This window comes from Equus caballus, chromosome 31 (genome assembly GCF_041296265.1).
Source record: "Equus caballus isolate H_3958 breed thoroughbred chromosome 31, TB-T2T, whole genome shotgun sequence".
Taxonomy (NCBI): Eukaryota; Metazoa; Chordata; class Mammalia; order Perissodactyla; family Equidae; genus Equus; species Equus caballus.
The window spans coordinates 14,803,084-14,822,576 of record NC_091714.1 but is presented as its reverse complement, the minus strand read 5'-3'; the positions used below and the strand labels follow the sequence as shown (position 1 = coordinate 14,822,576).

General features: G+C 36.0%; 1 protein-coding gene across 40 annotated transcripts in view; it reads right to left on the bottom strand.

The window, feature by feature from the left end:
* SYNE1 (spectrin repeat containing nuclear envelope protein 1) overlaps positions 1–19,493 on the bottom strand; it is a 442,051-nt gene that overhangs the window by 330,288 nt on the left and 92,270 nt on the right. For 33 of the 40 annotated variants that reach the window (XM_023632822.2, XM_023632821.2, XM_023632823.2 and 30 more), the window contains 5 exons: positions 14,119–14,202; positions 8,083–8,103; positions 7,523–7,615; positions 6,665–6,843; positions 2,178–2,374 (listed from right to left, as the gene is read on the bottom strand). In XM_023632822.2, the coding sequence (XP_023488590.1) occupies positions 2,178–2,374; positions 6,665–6,843; positions 7,523–7,615; positions 8,083–8,103; positions 14,119–14,202 (574 nt within the window). The remainder of the gene's footprint in view (positions 1–2,177; positions 2,375–6,664; positions 6,844–7,522; positions 7,616–8,082; positions 8,104–14,118; positions 14,203–19,493) is intronic. The other 7 variants (XM_070256132.1, XM_070256133.1, XM_070256124.1 and 4 more) reach the window with 1 other exon arrangement.

Here is a 19,493-nt window from a genome sequence, read left to right as displayed (position 1 = left end):
CTATACAGTTGTTCAGACATTCTGTTTAGTTAACAAAATACAACTAATATGTACATTTTGGAATTGGGGTGAATGGGTGGTGTTAAAAATGCTTTTAACAGGTGTAGCACTGCATGACAACTGAGTATATAGCTTGTATACTATATATGGCCAAATACAGATAAACCCTGTCCATATGCCCACAAGTTTTGCTTTAGAAAAGAGGGAGACAAATTACGTTCAATTCCTTAGATGGCCTCTCCACTGTCGAGCATTCAAATTACTGTTACCAAGGACTTTGAGGGAGACACAGAGCCTGAAAAGATTTCAATCATTGTCATTTGAACTTTATAGATGCTTACCTAATAAAATTGGTAAAAATCAAAGATATTTATACAAATTTAATAATTACACATGGGGGTAAGACTACAGAAATAAAAAGTGTTGAATGTTGCACAAAAAAAGTCATTTAAATATCCCTTATAACGGCAATGGAATAAAGTGATCACATTTTGGAGATTTCAAATATAAAATATGCACCTACAGAGGACAAAATAAAACAAAACAAACAAAAATCATCAGAATCAAAATATAAAACTGCCCTAATAATTGGCAACATTCCTTGTGATTTGAGATACAGTTTCTAGGGACTATTCACGTAGGATTTAAAAAGAGCTACAACTCAAATGACCTTAAAAGGAAACAAAGATAACGTATTCTGAAATTTAGACAACTCAAAGGTGATTTTAGAAATGACGAGATCACTGATGTGGAAGATGCCTGTGAAGAACAAGTAAAACATTCGTGCAATGTGAAAGTGGAAAGAGCAACATTGAATACATCATTTAACATAGTATATACTTTTAAATATATGTGTAACTAAATCATAAAATAATTGTCATAATAGATATGAGTCTATCTAATCTCTACCCCTAAAAGTTTATACATTCACGTTGGCTAAATAACATTTTAAGAGGGAAATTCTCATAGGAGAATACAGGATCACCTTATATCTGGGATAGCCTTGCATTTGGGCAACCTCTGTTTCTGATCATGAAAGAAAATATTAAGCTCCTCTAGTATAGTAAGCATGAAAGAACCATTTATACCCTCCTCCTTTCTCACTCTTGAAAATATTTCCACTCTGATGCATCCTCTGAGGTTGAGAGTTGGACTATGTGTGTGGCTTTCTCCTTGATCTGAGTAAGTGTATTGCATACTACTAGCTTTTTGTGTGTGCAGAAACAAGCTGGAAAGCCTTGGTTATCCTAGTGAGTCTTGGGGGCCCACAGCAGGTTCCTAAAGTGGCAAGGGGTCTCCATACTGCCCCTCAGAGGAAACCCACCAGGGACCTGAGGGTCTCTGTAACTTACTCCTGGAAACACAAGCGTCTCCACTTAAGACTGTTTTAGAGCTAGAAAAGTTCCCTCTGAGATCTCATCATTAAAAATAACTTGCTTTGCTGTATTTACATTTCTGCATGCATTAACAGAAATTTCCATAATTGCCAAACCAAATAAGAAATTATCCGTGACATTTGGAAAATTCACTTGAACCTTTTAATTTCAATATAACAAACAACTTAGTTTATTAAAGTTTATTAAAGCCATCAAAATTGTCTTGTGAAGGCCTGAAAAAGTTAACTCCATTTCCAGAAAGTCTGAATACTCATAGTCTTACCAAAAAGATGCCAAACAATTAGAACGAAAAATGTTAGTTGATCATTTGCGTAGTTTGCCCAACTGACACCAAAACACTGGATGGTTTTCAACATTTCTAAGTATCTAATGACTGATGTTTTTAAGATATGATCTTAGATTACTAACAATCTCTTATTTCTTCCATATTCTTTGGAGTTATATAAATAGAGTAATTCTTTTATCCTGTGATACCCCCTCCATACAAACACTTCTAAAACTTTTATTCCATCCTTAAGTATATTGAGTAAGTACCGTTCACCTGGCTGATGTCTCCAACGCTGAAGTGTTGTTTGGAGCAACAGAGCTATATTTTGCTCCCAAAAATAGTGGAAAATTTTTTCCCAAAGAAAGTCGGTGCAGGAAGATACTATTACTTCCTGCTTGTCTCAAGTTTTCTGGCATCTAATAGAGTCTCAGATGTCATCTGTAATTTCTGGGTAGAAAACATACAAACCTACTGAGTTGAGACATACAAGAGCTGACAATTACTCAACATACCTTCAGGATCCAGTAGTCTTGGGATCCCCAGTTCTGTTTCAGCAATTGTGAAAGCCTCGTCCAGATTTTCTCGGTTAGATCTCCCTTTCAGTTTCTCCAAATCCACTAATTCTGGTCGAATGGCATGAATGACTGAATGAAAGGCAACCCCACTTCTCCAACTGCGCCCAAAGTCTTTGACTTCGATTCCAGTCTGCCTTAGTGTGATAAAAACATAAAATAACGTCACATTCTGAAGACACGGTCAGCACTTTCCTGAAGGCCTCATGCAAAACCCAGTCCTCTTCAGCAATGAATGATGTGCAGTTAGCTATACTAGTTAACTGGTTTTGAGAAAAATAAAGCAAAACAAAATTTTTAGAGGATAAGATGTAGAAATTTTTGTTCGATATTTAGAGTTTTCCGTATTAGATTTTTCATCTATCAAGATAAACAATTTAAAGCACATTTTCAAAGGAAACCAATTTGGAGAAAAATGTCTGGCAAAATTTAAAAAAGGGAAAATGATAAAAACATCAAAAGTGATGATAATTCATCATTGTATATTTTTTCTTTCTTTCTTTCTTTCTTTTTTTTTCACCAAGGAAGGTTAGCTCTGAGCTAACATCTGTTGCCAATCTTCCTCTCTTTTTCCTTGAGGAAGATTAGCCCTGAGCTTACATCCGTGCCAATCTTCCTGTATTTTACATGCAGGTCACCACAACAGCATGGCTGACGAGTGGTGTAGGTCCGCACCAAGGATTTGAACGGGAGAACCTGGGCCTCTCAAGCAGAGTGCACAAAACTTAACCACTATGCCATGGGGCTGGCCCCTTCATTGCGTATTTTTTGAAGAAGTATCTAACACATTTCTAATGATAATGATCAGCAGTACTGTGTTCTACATGCACAGGTTATAACAGACATAATATATAATAGACATTATCTAAAGTGTCTGAATTATATCAAATGTATTAACAAATGCAAAAGGATGTGATTATATTTCTTAATCAGTCACAAAGGAGCCTATACTCAACTTAAGTCCAGATAATGATTCCAGTTACCCCATGGATCAAATTGTTTCTTAAACTCTTCTTTAGGAATTGCTTTAAGGGCAATGCCCTGGTGGCAAATCTATGGTCTTTGGTGGTGGGTTTGATTAATTCAAAGCCAGTTACAATAATTAAGAAAGTGAGTCAAATTGGTAATAATATTTTGCTATTGAAAATATAAGTGAGGCAAGTTCATGAGTAATCTTTTCTACATGTAACTTATCAACTATAACGGCGGTTCCAAAAAGAGCAGCAAAGACGTCTGGGCAATGGCAGCATCCCTTGATTAAGTCTAGACCCTTTAAAAGTGATCAGTTAACTAGGTAACATTCAGTGGACAAAAGGTTCTGGTCGTTTCTTTTTAAAAAATTAGCCTCGCTACAGTTGTTTCTAAATAAAGAAGAAATAATATCACAATTGTTTTTTCTATATTCTCAAAATTTCCATGAACTGTAAGACATAATATAGCTGACTGATACACTGATTAATGTAAAAAGTTGGTAAATGCCCTTAAATTTTATCTCAGTAAACTGGTCTCATTTTAAATCATGTTGTACCAATATACATTCAGTATGCATAAAATATATTGTCCTAAAGTTAGCATCATTGGATCTAATCACTGGATTCATAAATAAATATTTAAAAAGCAATTTTGTAAGAGTCCAGTATTTTTAAAGTAATCTCGAATCTTCTCATAGTAATTAGTGTTTTTGTCTCTGGTAGCACAGATATAATTTTTTTCAGCCACTGTCTGACATGCTGGCAAATATCCAACCAGGTTGAGCAGTACGTCTTGTTATCCATTCATTTATACAAACATCTCTGGTTTCATCTTACTTTTATACCTATATTTTCTCTTTGCCCATATTTCCTCATCTAGAAATGCTTTTGTATTCACAGTCTCTTAGGCCACGTCAAACTGTTTTTTAACAAAATGAAGTGTGATGCAAATAAATAATTAGCTAATAAATATTCATCACGTAATAATATTTTCTGATTTTCTTGAACTTATCATTTTAGACATTTTTAAAAATAAATATATAAAATGGTTCCCTATATTTACTATGTTGGGATAATTAAAAATGTCTCAGAACATTTTCTTCCTCTAATTTGTTGAACACACACACACACACTCACACACACACATATCTATACTGTTTCACATTAGATCTAAGCAGTACATGATATCCCAAAAAACTTTTAGTTTTAGTCCAAACCTCTCATTTAATAATCTTAGTTACAAAATCAAAGAAAACTTAGATACCTCACTTAAAGAAGCAATACAAACTTAAAGAAAATTAGATAGATCACTTAGAAATGTGATGAAGTATATCCAGTTTATAGGCATTTCTAACCACTAAAATATTTTTACTTCAAGTTATTTTGAATAGATATGAATATAAATATCTTCGTTTGTTTGGTTATTTTACTAATTTTTGTCCTAAAATACAATTGCTCTTCTCAGATATTTGAAAATAGGTATGCAAATGTCAGATACGCTATAACTTAATACTTTCATTTCTGAGAGCATGTAGTGATAGTAGATGAAGCAGGTAAGAAAACAGAAGAGAGAGAGAGGGCTTAACCGTCCTGTGTTACTGAAACAGGTATGAAAACAGTGAATACACTCTCGCAATTTGCCTGGTGTTGACCGGATGTTTTACCCTTTCTCTCCATTTTCAATCTTGTGAGACTGATAAACCCTCATGTGAGGTAAGAAGTTGCTTGAAAAACACATACTGGGATAGTGTAAAAAGCAGCTTTTAGAACAATTATCAACAATTTGGTGGCATAATGGAATCATGCATTCATTACACAATTCTCATGGCAAGGACAGTCCTCTCCGCAAATCGCTACATTTTCTGAAGCTGAAAATAAATGGATCTCATTGACGTTGCTGACAGGTGGAGAATGCTAGGGTCTATGAATCTGGACATTTATACAGAGAAGGAAAATACAATTTCCACTAATGTTACACATGTACAAGTTGCAAGGATGACTTCCAGTTATCATTGAAACACATCTTTGAAACCCAACACACCACGTGTGAAACAAAACCAATGCAGGAAAACTCCAACAGCATTAGATTTGAGTTTATTTCAAGCTACTGTAATATTAAACAAAAACCAATTTGTTTTTGGTTAACTTATTGCAGTGTGGATCAATGGACAAGAGAATATCACATTGACGTTCTTACACAGTTTGATTGCTATGGCATGATGACTTCCTACCCAGTGTGTTTCTTCTCCCTGCCAAGTTAAGCTGCAAAAGAGATTAGTAACGCCCATTGTAGATGGCATGCAAACAGCATACCAGCAACGCAGGAAGGGCTCTTTATTCCATTTCTACTACAGAGTCTAAAGAGCCCCAAAGCTTTGCTTTCAGAAATATTTTTGAGTGCAACTTGAATCACAAAAATAAACACCAAATTAGAAAACCACCAACACACTGTAAAAGTTAAATACAACTATATAAATTAGTAACACTAATTATATCTTGTCTATGTTTATTTTTTCTCTCTTTATTTTTGCTCTTCAAATACTTTAAAAATAGAACTTCCTATGTTTAGCGCCTCAATATTTTATAAGGATAAGTACTTGTTTACAACTATTTTCCAGAAGCAGAGAATAAGATTCAGATTAGATTTAGGCAATGCAAAACAGAAGAGAAAGTGAATTAATGTTACATGTCACTTAAGAAAATCATACAAAAGCACAACTTCTCTGTGAAGAGATCTTACCACTGACCACAAAATATTGATATGATCGATTAAAAACTCTATTGAAGTTGCTATGAGAAGGCACTTTCTGAGGATAGTCATTTTCTATCTAGCATTATCACATAAACGTACACATATGTAAATTTATTATGCCTAGAAGCAAACAAAGCTAGAAGCAAATTCTCAATCCATAAAGCTGAAATTGACAAAGGAATCTGCATTCCGGATAAAAGATGAGACCAAAGGGAAAAAATAGAAAAAGAAAATTGCTAGAAAGTTTCAGGAAATAAAAACAAATAGAATTGTTTCAAAATGTGGACCTTAGTTCACATTGTTATTAAATAGAACTCAATAGTCTCATAAAGAGATAGTCAAATTTAAACCTCTAAATTATTGTGTAAAGATAGCTAATAGGAGCAGAATCTCCAAACAAGGACCCAAATAGAATCAGCCCTCATGCCGTTAATCAAAGTGTAGAAATTAAACAACTTAATTAATCAGGGCCAATCACATGAATGAAAAAGGAATTAGTTTTATTACAGCATCTTCCTGGAGTATTAGTGATGATTTCTGTTTATATTTTAATTCAAGGAAAGAGTGAAACAAGATCTGAAGCAAGGCCATTCATTCAAATGTCTCTTCAGATTTTGCAGTCATTGGCAGGTGCACTCAGTGACAAATTGATAACTCAAATTATCCAAATTTTTTTCAAATGTAAACAAATTCTTGGTACTTACTTGGCTGCTATGTACTGAACCCAGTTTAATAAAGCCTTCTTAGCATTTCCTTGGATCTTGGTGGCCACCTTCCGTTTACTTGGGGGGCTGGCAGTCTCAGAGCTGACCACGCCGTCTACAGAGGATGTACTGCTGGACAAGGACTGGAGCTGCGGCAGGTTGCTGGTCAACTCCTCAATCTGTGTGTGCATTAACAGTCAGCAAAAACCATAAATGAAGGAATAAAATAAGACCTAATGGCTATCCAAACTCATGGAATGCACAACACCAAAAATGAACCCTACTGTAAACTATGGACTCTGAATGACAATGATGTCTGAATATAGGCTTAGCAATTGTAACGAATGTACCACTCTCTTTGGTTATGGGGGTATGGGTATGCATGTATGGGTGCAGGGAGTATATGGGAAATCTCTGCACCTTCTCCTCAATTTTGCTTGTGAACCTAAAACTGCCTAAAAAACCAACCTGATGGCTAGAATAAGTATTCTGGATGGCATGCCAAGTTAATTTTTCCCCATCATGTCTCCTTGGAGCATAGAACTCTCTCTTCCAGAGAACAAAGAAAATTTTCCTGATCTCTTTCTACACCAATATTTCATCTCCATCATGTCCTTCCCACTTTTCAGATTGGGTACCTAACAAGAGTTCCTTGGGGGAATTCCCAGTATAACACCTTTGCAAGGAAGAAGAGGAAATTCTCCTGCTAACGAAAAACAATGTACGTGTGAAGGTCACATTTCTGCCAGCTTGAGAATCAAGCCCAGAGGTATGGCAAATGAGGGCATTATCAAAATGTCCACCCCTACCTCCATCCATGACATTATATCAACTGAAAAGGGAGCTGTGGTACAATACCTGGAAATATAGAATTATGGTCCACATCAATCCGAGAACTATTGAGGGTCGGCCATCAGCTATATCAGTGGAGTTAATGTTGACTAATTTAATCTGTTTAAAAAGAAAAACTGTACTAGTAATGTACTAGAAGATTATAGACCATTTAATTACACAATAATTAGCACTTTATCAGACATCAATAAAATTGGGTCATGCCTGTACAGTGGTACACAAGAATAAGTAGGATGAGCCATAAAAACATACAAGCACATGGTTCAGTGGAAATTTCAGGAGCATTCATTAGGTGCACACAATAAAAAAGAACTATAGTATGAACTCCAAAAACTTGTTTACAGTTGAAAAAATATGACATCATGCAAGGAATTGCCAACAAAACGCCAGACAGAAAAAAAAAGGTTATTCTCTACATTCAGAAGTTCACTCAAACTTAAAAGAAACCGTGGTGAGCAGTTTAAGAAGATGCACTTACTTTGAAGTTTGTTACCAAATAGCATGAAACTTATGTTCTCTTTTACCTATAAAAGTCAGGAGTTAAAAATTCTAAAATTTGTACTAACCGGTGATCCTCTGTACATGGACTGACATGAAAAACAAAGGGAGAAGATGATATACATAGATAATCTCTCAAAATCGGCATCATTTGTTCAAAGGGGATAAAATGTAGGTAGTAAATTTAGAGTGTAATTTGGGGACTACACTTAAGTGACAAACAAAGAAAGCCAAGCTATAGTAAAGCAGAAAGAGACGGTTACGGTTCAGTTTGGGGCACTAACTATAAAGCATTCAGGAAATGTTAATCTGTCTACAATTGTCCCCAATTATTCATTTCAATGCCTTCCTAACTATTGAAAAGTTATTTCCTAAGTCCCAGCAAAATGGATTTGCACGGTAAGCCTCTCTCAGTCAATCTCTACAGATACAATTAACAGCTGCTCATCATCATCCTTTTCACAATCCCTAAGTAGAGAAAAAAAAAATATAATAAAGTACTCCTTAAACTTCTAACTCCAGAATTCTCAGCCAAGATGTCATGAGGTGTGTTGTTAATAATAAAGTTGAGAAGTTCATAAATGGTTTGCTTTAATAAAAAATTATGAGATGTGAAATCATCCCACAAATATTTTACTCTTAAGTAATTAGTTTAAATTTACCAGTTATACATCTGACAGATAGTGTAAGAGCTAGCAAAAAAAAATCATTGTAAATAATTTGAGGTACATCCATGGGATTTTGTCTCACTGGTGATGTTCATTCATCATGTTCAGAGACAGAAAAACAAATTGAGACCCGTTATAGATTGTAAGCTTATGTGTCTACTTCTTTTAAACTTAGCACAGTGTAAGACATAATACACGTTTGGCAAAAATAAAAACATTGAATTTCTTTAAGCTTTTATGATAGAACCTATTGCAATCTTTATAATCATTTTGATTACTCTGTTTAAAAACTTCTTCAGAATTTTCTCCACATCTGTTTTAGTATTCATGAACCATAAATTTATAACATATGCTAATAACCATAAGATTAATGGTGGATTATTTCCCTTGTATATCATTCTCTTTAGAAATGTGGTTAAATATCAGCTGAATTTCCTAACCCAGCTCTAACTCTACCGTGAAGTTAGCATATTCAACTTATTACAGAACCAAGTTTTTTTTTTGCTCGACTTGTGAAGAAAAATATTTTTCATAATTATTTTCTCTCCTAAAAACTGTATGTTCCACCAAGGGTTTATGGAGCACAGCTTTTTTTGTTTGTTTTTTTGACCTCTGCTCCCTTGCAAAATCCTATTAAACTTACAATAAATTCTTAATAACCTCAGAGGGTGGAATGGGCAATAGAGAGACATCCAAAGAGAGTGAAGAATTTCCAGAGGCCAGAAAGAGGAGGAGATCATACAGATGGATAAAACCAGAGCAGAAGGATGTTGGACCAGTGGTTCTCAAAGGCTGATCCTCAGGGCAGCAAAAACACACTACCCGAAAACTTGTTAAGAATGCGGAACCTGGGACCTCCCCTCGGACCGGCTGAACCAGAAAGTAAGGGAGGGCAGCCCAGAGAGGCTGTTCTAACATCACCTCCAGGCGAGTCTGATGCACGTGAATGTTCGCCAACCCTGCATTAGACAACTGTAACCTGGGGGAGTTTGCCCTTGCAAGCCAGTGGCCTGTACGGACTGAACTGTGTGTCCCCAAAATTTACGTTTTGAAGTCCTAACTGCCAATATGACCCACAATTGGAGAGAAGGCCTTGAAGGAGGCAATTAAAGTTAAATGAGGTCCTAAGGGTGGGCCCCTAATCCAATAGGACTGGTGACCTTCTAAGAAGAGGAAGAGATACAGAGTTCTGTCTCTCTTCCATACGCACACGGAGGACACAGTGAGGAAGGAGCTGTCTGCCAGCCAGGAAGAGAGGAAGAGCCCAGCCCTGCTGGTACCTCGATCTGGGGCTTCCAGCCTTTAGAACGGTGAGAAAGGAAATTTCTGGTGTTTAAGCCACACAGTTTCTGGCATTCTTTTATGACAGTCATGGCAGGCTAATACAAGGCCCACAGATATTTCAAAAAAATATTCGAATTATTTGGGAATAAATTTGGAAAAAATTTCAATTTAAAAATCCAGATTACTCTAACCCACTTCATCTTTTAGCTCACCTTTCTGGATCTCATAGGAATTTACATTTATGTCCCTTCTCTGCACTAAGGCAAGTTTTAGGAAACGTGGTCAGTGGTCGGCTCCCTGTATTATTATTTAGAATGACCCACCTGACACCTTATCAGAGAAAGAAACTTGTGGCAAGTGATGGATCTGTTCATTAGAGTGACATTCACACAATTCTTATCAGATACTAATGTCTGCTTTTTTGAAGAGCCCTGTAAACAAGTGGAAAGATAACACAATGGTACGGTTTTCTCCAGCAAAACTTGGAGTATTTATTAATTCCTTAAATCAAGCTAAATAAGAATCCAAGGGCTAAATAAACTTTCTGTTATCTAAAGAAAAAAATCCAAACGCAGGACAAAGTAAGTACAAAGATCAAAGGCAGATTTTGAAAACAAGATTGAGACATAAATTCTTAACTCGTAAAGGAGAAAACTAAATAGTAAGAGAGAGGGCACCAAAGAGCCCTCAAAAACTTATTCCTCCCCACAGTCAATCATTCTTGAGCCTATGGCATAAAGAAATGCAAGAAAGAGTAGCTCCAAACTGTCTGTTTCAGGAAGATTTTCTTTTTTAATTAAAAGAGATTAGGGATCTGTGGGGATCGAAGGGAACTGCTTTGCATTTTTTCTGAGATTCAAATGCATTACTTTCTGCCCTTAGTAAATATAATATTTAAAATCAGAATTCTCTACTTTTTTTTTTTATTACTTAGGGTTGTTCTGTGAAAATGGACCTTGTACAAACAAGTCTTCTGTGAAAAGAAGACTCTGGCCCTCGTTACAAACAATGCCTTTCATAGATTGTCATTAAATTTTTCTCCAAAACTTATTAATTAATAAAAGGAATTTTGTTTTTATATTCTAGCTAATGAGTATAGCTCAGTATAAAGTAGGATACTTCTGTTAGATCACTGAAATGGAGGCTGAATGACTTGAAAAACTCTAAATATCCTGTTCAAACTGTTCAACAAGGCTTTATTCAGCTTTTTATGAAAAACTCATGGAGGGAAAGCTGGAAGAAGAGAAACACTCCATTAAGAATGATATTAGAGTGATCTGGAAACAATGTCCAACATTTTATAAGAAGCTGATTATTTTCCTATACCATCTTAATACTTAGAATCTCTCTTTGACGTAAAGTTGGCACAATTGACTGAATTTTACACTGATTCATTGTACTACCAACTAATCAAAATATAAATTATTTAAGGGCCTGAATTTAAGTTGTCTTTAATTTTGTATTTTCCAGAGTTCCCATTTTATAGAAATGCATTTGTGCCATAAATCAATTATTTTAGTCCATATAGATTGAGATGGAAATAAAAGAATCATTCTATTTTTCCAGAAGTACCTGGATATCCATTTATAAAGCTCGTTTTTGTACTGCCAAACACAGACTTCCTGAATTCTCACATGTTCGAAAAGGCTAAATCTAACAGGATTGGTGCAACCATTTTGGAGGAAAACATGGCAATACCTAATAAAACTACACACACACACTTACCTTTTGACCCAGCAATCATACTTCTAGGAATTTACCAAGAAGATGCACTCCCAATAACATGAAAGTACTTATGCACAGTTATTAATGGTATCATTGTTTCTTTTTGAAAAATATTAAAAACAACCTAAATGCTCATTCATAAGAGTGTAGTTGAATAAACTCTGGCATGGCCAGATAATGGAATATTATGCAACTGTAAAAATGAAGGAGGAAAATCTCTATAAACTGATTTGGGTGACTCCAGGATAAACCATTAATTCAAAAAAGCAAAGTGTGAGTATATCTATAGTATGCTACTCCTTATGTAAGAAAGAAGGTGGTATATGAAAATACACTTTTTCATTTGTGCAAAAGAAATACAGAAAGAATACATCAGAAACTAGAGAGCTTGGTTAACTAGAGGTGGGAAAGGAAGTGAAGGAAAGGAGAATGAGAATGGAGTAGTAAGGATGAGAAAGGAGTAGAACTTCTCTAATTTTTACTCTTAGAACTGTAGTGGTGTCTCATTTCCCAAAATAAAAAATAATAATTAAAATCAACTAGGATGCATGAATGGGGTTATCCAAAATGGAGAATGGGGAGAAAGGGCAATAACAAATGAACCTGACTCTGTTAGAATATGAATAACACAATCACCCTGAAGGGGATGGAAAGAACAGAAGCAACCTAAGTAAATTTGGAAAAGTCTTTTGACTAGATATCGTAACGCTAAAGACCAAAAGAACTGTACACACACGTGGTTCTCCAATTAGTACGTCTACTTCTCAGAGGGTTGTGGTGAGCAATTCTGAGACTATTTTATATGTATACGAGGGTTGAAAAAATAAGTGAATATATTGTAGATGAGAACCAGATTTCTCATTGTCAGAGAAAGTAGAAGCAAATAAGCATGGAAGGTAGAGTGAACCTTGAGGTGTTTGGTTGCAGTTAGGAGTGTCAGACTGAACCAGTGGTTTATACATACACGCATAGGAGAAGCTATGTATATACACATGTGCATACATTGCAGTCATATTGCATGTCTATGCTGTATGGACTATATGAAGTGGTTTTACCCCACAGACAACATTGAAAACACACACACACAAGGAAAGAAGAGAGAGAGAGACATAGATACGTGTGTGTACCTGGGTCAGTAAATATACATATTTTCTAACTCTGTCTAGTGAGAGGGCCTAGGGGCAATGAAACTTCAATGGCAATGAGCACACCTAGTACCCAGATCTTGGTTTCTAAGTACCAGTCACTCACATAAGGAACAAAGCCTCCTTAGAGAAGTGATTGATTCCAGTTTTGGGCAGGAAAAATATAAGATAAACCTGGAAAATCTATAGTTCCAGAAAATAAGGAAATGCTTCAAAAGGTTGGGGCCATGTTAAAAAAGTGCAAGAACCGGCCTGAAGGAGTTCTTAATGACCAAAGCTGGAACAATGTGAGCAAGAAAATAATAATAATAGTGTTGGATGATAACTATAGAATAAAATAAATATGCATGACTCCATGCTGAAATAAGTAATTCAATAATTAAATAAATGAGGGGGGAGGGACATCTTTTTCTTACAGAATTATTCCAATTAATACATGTAGAAGGAATGAGGGAAACAAAAAATCATCATTAGCAAACAGCACAGAAGGAATTACTGGAGGCAACAGATGCCAAAAGCAGAGAGCAACAGTTTGAGAAGAAGCAGAATATTAGCATAATCTCAACTGTCTCCCCTAAGTTGTTTCTCAATTATAAAGAGAAAAATAGTAATTTTCCCATTAAAAAAAACATGGCAGACAACTTTATCAAGTGATCGAGGTTAACATCACCTGCAATAAGACATATCAGAATCCTGTATCCACTAATACGATGCACTGAGAATAGATCACCTCCTTGGAATTCTCGCCAAAAATGTACAACCTCAATCTGGTCATGAGGAAACATCATTCAAACCCAAATTGAGAGACATTCTGCAAAATAACTGACCAGTAGTTATTGAGGTCATGAAAGACAAGGAAAGACAAAGTCATAGGATGGAAAAGACAAAGAAGCCACAACAATTAAACGCAAGATATGTTATTGGACAGGACCCTGGAACAGAATTAAGACATTGGAGGAAAACTGATGAAGTGTGACTAACATCTTGGCTTTAGTTAATAGTATCATACCAATTTTAACATCCTTATTTTGATAATTGTACTATGCATACATACATGTACTGTGTGTCTAAGTTCTGCACATTGAGAAAGCTGGGTGAAGTGTAGACTGAAATCTCTACCCTTTTTTACCACTTTTCTGTAAATCTAAAATTATTTAACAATAATATTGCATGTCTATGCTGTATGGACTATATGCAGTGGTTTCACCCCACAGACAACATTGAAAACGTCAGTATGCCCACACCTTCGTCTGTAAGTGTTTTGTTTTTGTTTTTCTCTTACCTTCCTTCCTTCAAGGAACTTGAGCGCCGTGCCAATGTTAGCCACAGCATGGATCCGCTTCATTCGGCGTCCTTGTTCGCAAGGCTGTAAAAGGGGGAAAAATAGGAACAAATCAAAATGCACACATTAAAAAAATAGTTGTTGAGGCTGCCCTGGTGGTATAGTGGTTGGGTTCACGCACTCTGCTTTGGTAGCCAGGGTTTCACTGGTTCGGATCCTGGGTGCTGCCCTACACACTTGCTCATCAAGCTGTGCCATGGCGGCATCCTACAAAAAACATGGAGGAAGACTGGCACAGATGTTAACTCAAGGATAATCTTCCTCAAGCAAAAAGAGGAAGATTGGCAAAAGATGTTGGCTCAAGGCCAATCTCCCTCAACACCTGGCCCCCCACCAAAAGAACAGTTGTTCATGAACGGACTTGGAGGGTATTACGCTAAGCAAAATAAGCCAAACAGAGGAAGATAAACACCACATGATTTCACTCATATGTGGAGGATAAACAAACACATAGATAAGGAGAACAGATTAGTAGTTACCAGAGGGGAAGGGGGTGCAGGGAGCACGAAAGGGGTAAAGAAGCACATAAGCGTGGTGACCTATAAAAATTAGGTTTTTTACACAATGTTATAAGCCAATATGACCTCAATAAAATAATTTTAAAAATAGTTACTAAAGGGGCCGGCCCCGTGGCCCGTGGTTAGGTTCACGTGCTTTGCTTTGGTGGCCCAGGGTTTTGACGGTTCAGATCCTGGGAGTGGACATGGCACTGCTCAACAAGCCATGCTGAGGCGGTATCCCACATGCCACAACTAGAAGGACCCACAACTAAAAATGCACAACTATGTACTGGGGGGCTTTGGGGAGAAAAAAGAAAATCTTAAAAAAAAAGTTATTAAATCTATTTAAATGGATTAAAAATATGCTTGAAGAATATTCAAGAACAACCAACTCTACTCATTTCCATAAAGGTTAGCAGATATATAAAGGAGCATTAGCCCCACCGCACTTGAAGGTGTACCCATTTACTAAGTAAAGATATTCATTCTCAGTTCCTCTGTTAGTGCATTTGCCTCTCACGTTTCCATGAGCCTAAGAGCAGAAATTCACAAAATCCCTGTGTTGTCTATTGAGACTGTCAGTCCTGTAAATTAGGAAATATTTATATGAAAAGTGCTCTTGGTGCATGTGCGGGAACAGGGGATATATGGGAAATCTCTGTGCTTTCTCTCAATTTTGTTGTAAACCTAAAAACTGCTCTAAAAAAATAAATAAAGTAAAAAAAATCTTACACTTGGTGACTCGCCATTTTTTTAGTCATACTAACAAGAAAAGTTACTGACAGTATTAGTAACATTTCTCCATTTGAATGACCAAACTACATGAAGTATATAAGGCAGGCTTTCAAAGTAGGATTGTGAGAATGAAAATGTTATTCACACAATAGCATGTTTTGGTACATAGACACTCTAGTTACAGGTGTTTGAGTCATCAAAATTTATTGTGTGCTTTCTATGTGCCACGCTGCCAATTTTAAGACAAAATTATTTTAATGAAGTTGATATCATTAGCCTCCTTTACATTTAGAGGAACCAAGAGGATAACTGAGGTGAAGCAATTTCTCCGTGGTTGTACCGCCAGTAAACTGGCCTCTTCATGACGCCAGAACTCTTAAGTAACCTTCCATTAAAGCTCAAAACCAAGTATTTTTTCATTTCCAATTAATAGTGTACCAGGTAATAATTTTTATGATATGACTTCAAGAAAATATTTAAATAGAAAATACACTTTTAAAATTTTTAATGTTTATTCTTTACTTAAGAACTGCTGTTACAGATGGTATAGTCTCATCATTGGTCCATGCACGGGCCACTTATTTAGTTATTTAACTCATTATCTTTTGCAATGTAAAAAGCACATACGAACCTGCCAACTAAAGCAAAGCCAGGGCTTGGAAATTAGGTACAAAAGCCGTACCCCTCCCCACCACCACCATTTCTTCCATCCTCCCGCATTCCTACACTTAGGGCAACCATCACACTAAGTCCAGCCCAATGCTTTCCTTTTTAAACAGATTCATTTCATTTATATGCATTCTTAGAGAGAAAATTTATTTTAGTTTTCACTTTATATAAAGAGTATCACTGTATTAATCTTTGAGACTTACTTTTCCACATAAAATTATATTGCAAAGATTCACCTGTATTATTGCCTGTCACTATATTTCATTTATTTTGACAACTATGTAATGTGCCACTTATCTACTTTCCTTCTGATGTGAATCTGAGGTATTTCTAGATTATTTCTGTTGTCACCTCTGCTGATCGAGCATTCTTGTACATCTACCTTTGGTACAAGTACAAGTTTCTCTTGGATGTATACCTAAGAGTGGATTGGTTGGGTCAGAGGGAACATGACTTTTGAACTTCCAAAGTAATGCCAAGCTTTTCTAAAGTGTTTGCACTACTTTTTGTTCTTATCAGCAATACAAGAATAATCCTATAGATACAGATTCTGTCCAAGAGGATCTTAAATATTAAAAAATATTTTAAACATATTAAAATTCTTTCTTTCTATTGAATGTTAGTGACATGGTCTTTCATTGCGGTCTTCAATTCCATTTCCCTGATGAACAATGATGTGAACATCGCTTCCTTTGTTCTTTGACGTCTGTTTCTTTTGTAAAATGCCTCTCACATCTCTCTGCCCAGGTTTTCCTTTTGGTTGTCTGTACTCATTGTTTTGAAGATGTACTTATATATTTTTGATAGAATCCTTTCACAACATGTATTGTGAATAACTTTGACTAACTTTTGACTTCCTTTGTCACTTTCTCTAAGGTTTTTTGATTCAAAAATAGTCTTAATTTTAATATAGTCAAATGTAGCAATCTTTGATAGTCAATATTTTTTGTCGTATTATTTTTCCCTATCCTGATGTCTCAGAGATATTTATCTATATTTTCTGCTAAGAGTTTAAAGTGTTTTTGCCATTCGGTCCTTAGCCCACATCCACTTGATTTTTGTATAGGCCATGAGATCGGAATCCAACTTTACCTTTTTCTATTAGGATAAACTTTTTTCCTGTTGCATTTATTGAACCATCTCTCCTTTCCTCCTCAGATATGACATCCACCTCTGACATATACTAAAGCGCCATTCATGCCTCTGTCTGTTTCTGGACCCTATTGCATTAGTCAATATGCCCATCGTGTACCAATACCACACTGTCTTACCCGACATGGCTTCAGTGTAAGACCTGATATTTAATAGGGCAAATACTTTCTCTCCGCTTTTCTTCTTTGGATGTATCCTGGCTGGGAGAGCAAGGTATAAATATCTATTATACTGCCCCATCTCATATTTGCATCTATTTTTATACAATGTAACCTGTCCTAACTAATACATTGATCCTCCCTACTGGGCTACAAGTCTGTGAGGGCACCAACCATATTCATCTTTGTTTTCCTTAGAGAGCAGAAGGTAGTGCCTATCCATAAACAGAGCCTGCAGAAATGTTAGCTGAATGGACAATCAGTAGATAATGCCAAACCCACTTGCAGACTTGAGCTCTACTCTAAATATATGATTGGTGACTCACAAAGCCACCTGGTGAAGATGCAGGGGCCTTTGATGCTCCAGATTTCCTGAGAGTGCCCGTCGTTCACCTTTAAGCGCATTGTTAGGCTTCTCTTGAATGCAAAGTGTTAAGGGATCTTTTAAAATACTGTATAGAAAGTAAACAGCATAAATAAGAAATAAATTTCTCTGCAGTCCTTAAGCTCTATTCATATCACTTATATTATTTCTAATGTTTCAATGGCAATTCGTTACTTTCTTAAAAAAATCCTAAGTGTAAAATTAAACTTAGTGTTCCTATGTCAGTGTGCAATTAAAGATATATGATCAGTGATCCATTTAAAGAGGAAATATTCCACAAATAATAATCAAGGAACATAGAGAAATCCAAGAATAATAATTAAAAAAAATAAAATTGCTAAGACTTTAAATAAAATCATAGACAAGAGAGTCACAATAGTTTGTTAAAGGGACTAAGATATTGAGATTCCACGCTTACCCTGAGATGCTGATGGTAAAGGGGACACCATGCCATTTGGCCCCACTTCCCAAATGAACATGGTCAGAGCTAGAGTCCTGGGCTACATGAACAGTGATGTTAAATATAGTGTTCTTAATAGAGTTCTACCTATGAGACAATTACAGAATCCCTGAACAGCGTTAATGCTCCTGAGGGAAATGTTCTTGCCCACATTCTCCCTTTGAAAGCTCTAGAAGAATGCCTAGGATATTCATTCCTTCAAATGATGCTTTTCATCTTAATGTGGTCCTGAACCATAATGTATACATGCACAAAATTTAAATACTCATTGCCAAAGTTTATTTATAATTTCAGAGTAATTTCTTTTTGTGTAATTCAGAATCTTGAAGTGCTTCGGTATAAATAAATAATAAAGGTTAAGTTGGAAACTCTCCTTCAATGTCTCAGTTTTCTTTGTTAAATGAGAATGTTGAGATTCTTTCTGAAATTACTTCTAGCCTCAAGGTCCTATAATTTTATGTGTGAATGAGTAGGGAACTTACACAAATGTAGGATTCTTATGTTAAAATATACACTTTTTCTAGAATCATTTAGCTTGGTAGTTAAATGTCCATCACACTTTCTGTGTACTGTTGGCCAAGTACAATGATAGAATTATATTGACATATAGAACGATATACTTCTTAAATATCCATTTGAATTGTAATAAAGGTTCCTTCGACCTTCAAGTAAATAGCTTAATTGAGGAGGATCTATAAAGATGGCCAGTTACATCAGGCAATCAAGGGAGTATATATTTCAATTTGGTGACTCACACATCTTAATGCTAATCCAGTTTATTTAGCTCATGCATATGTCTGTATATTCCAAATTGGCTTTTCATAAGCGTCTTGCTTGATTTCCCCCAAAGCAGAGCCTGAGACAAGGACTTGGATGCCTGTAATTTATTGAGAAAGTGATCCCAGATATCAAGAGTGAGGATGCACGGATAGTGAGACAGGGAAACAGGAAAAGCCAATAAAGGCTGTGCTATGGAGGGTTTCCACTGAGGTGACTGAGGCGAGGCTCAGTGATGCTGGGGATCCTATGGGGCACTCACTCTATGAGATATATGTAAGATATGCCTCAGAATCGCCCCTCCTACAAATGCCAGGGTGGAGCATTTATTCACCGACTCCCATCTCCATTGTTTGAAGGTCCTTTGGGACCATTAGCTCTCTCACACATCAAGGATGCTTGTGCAACTTGCGGCTTTGATAAATGCCCTGAGTTTGGAAACCTGGAGACATACTACAGGGCTTGAGATGAGATGCTGA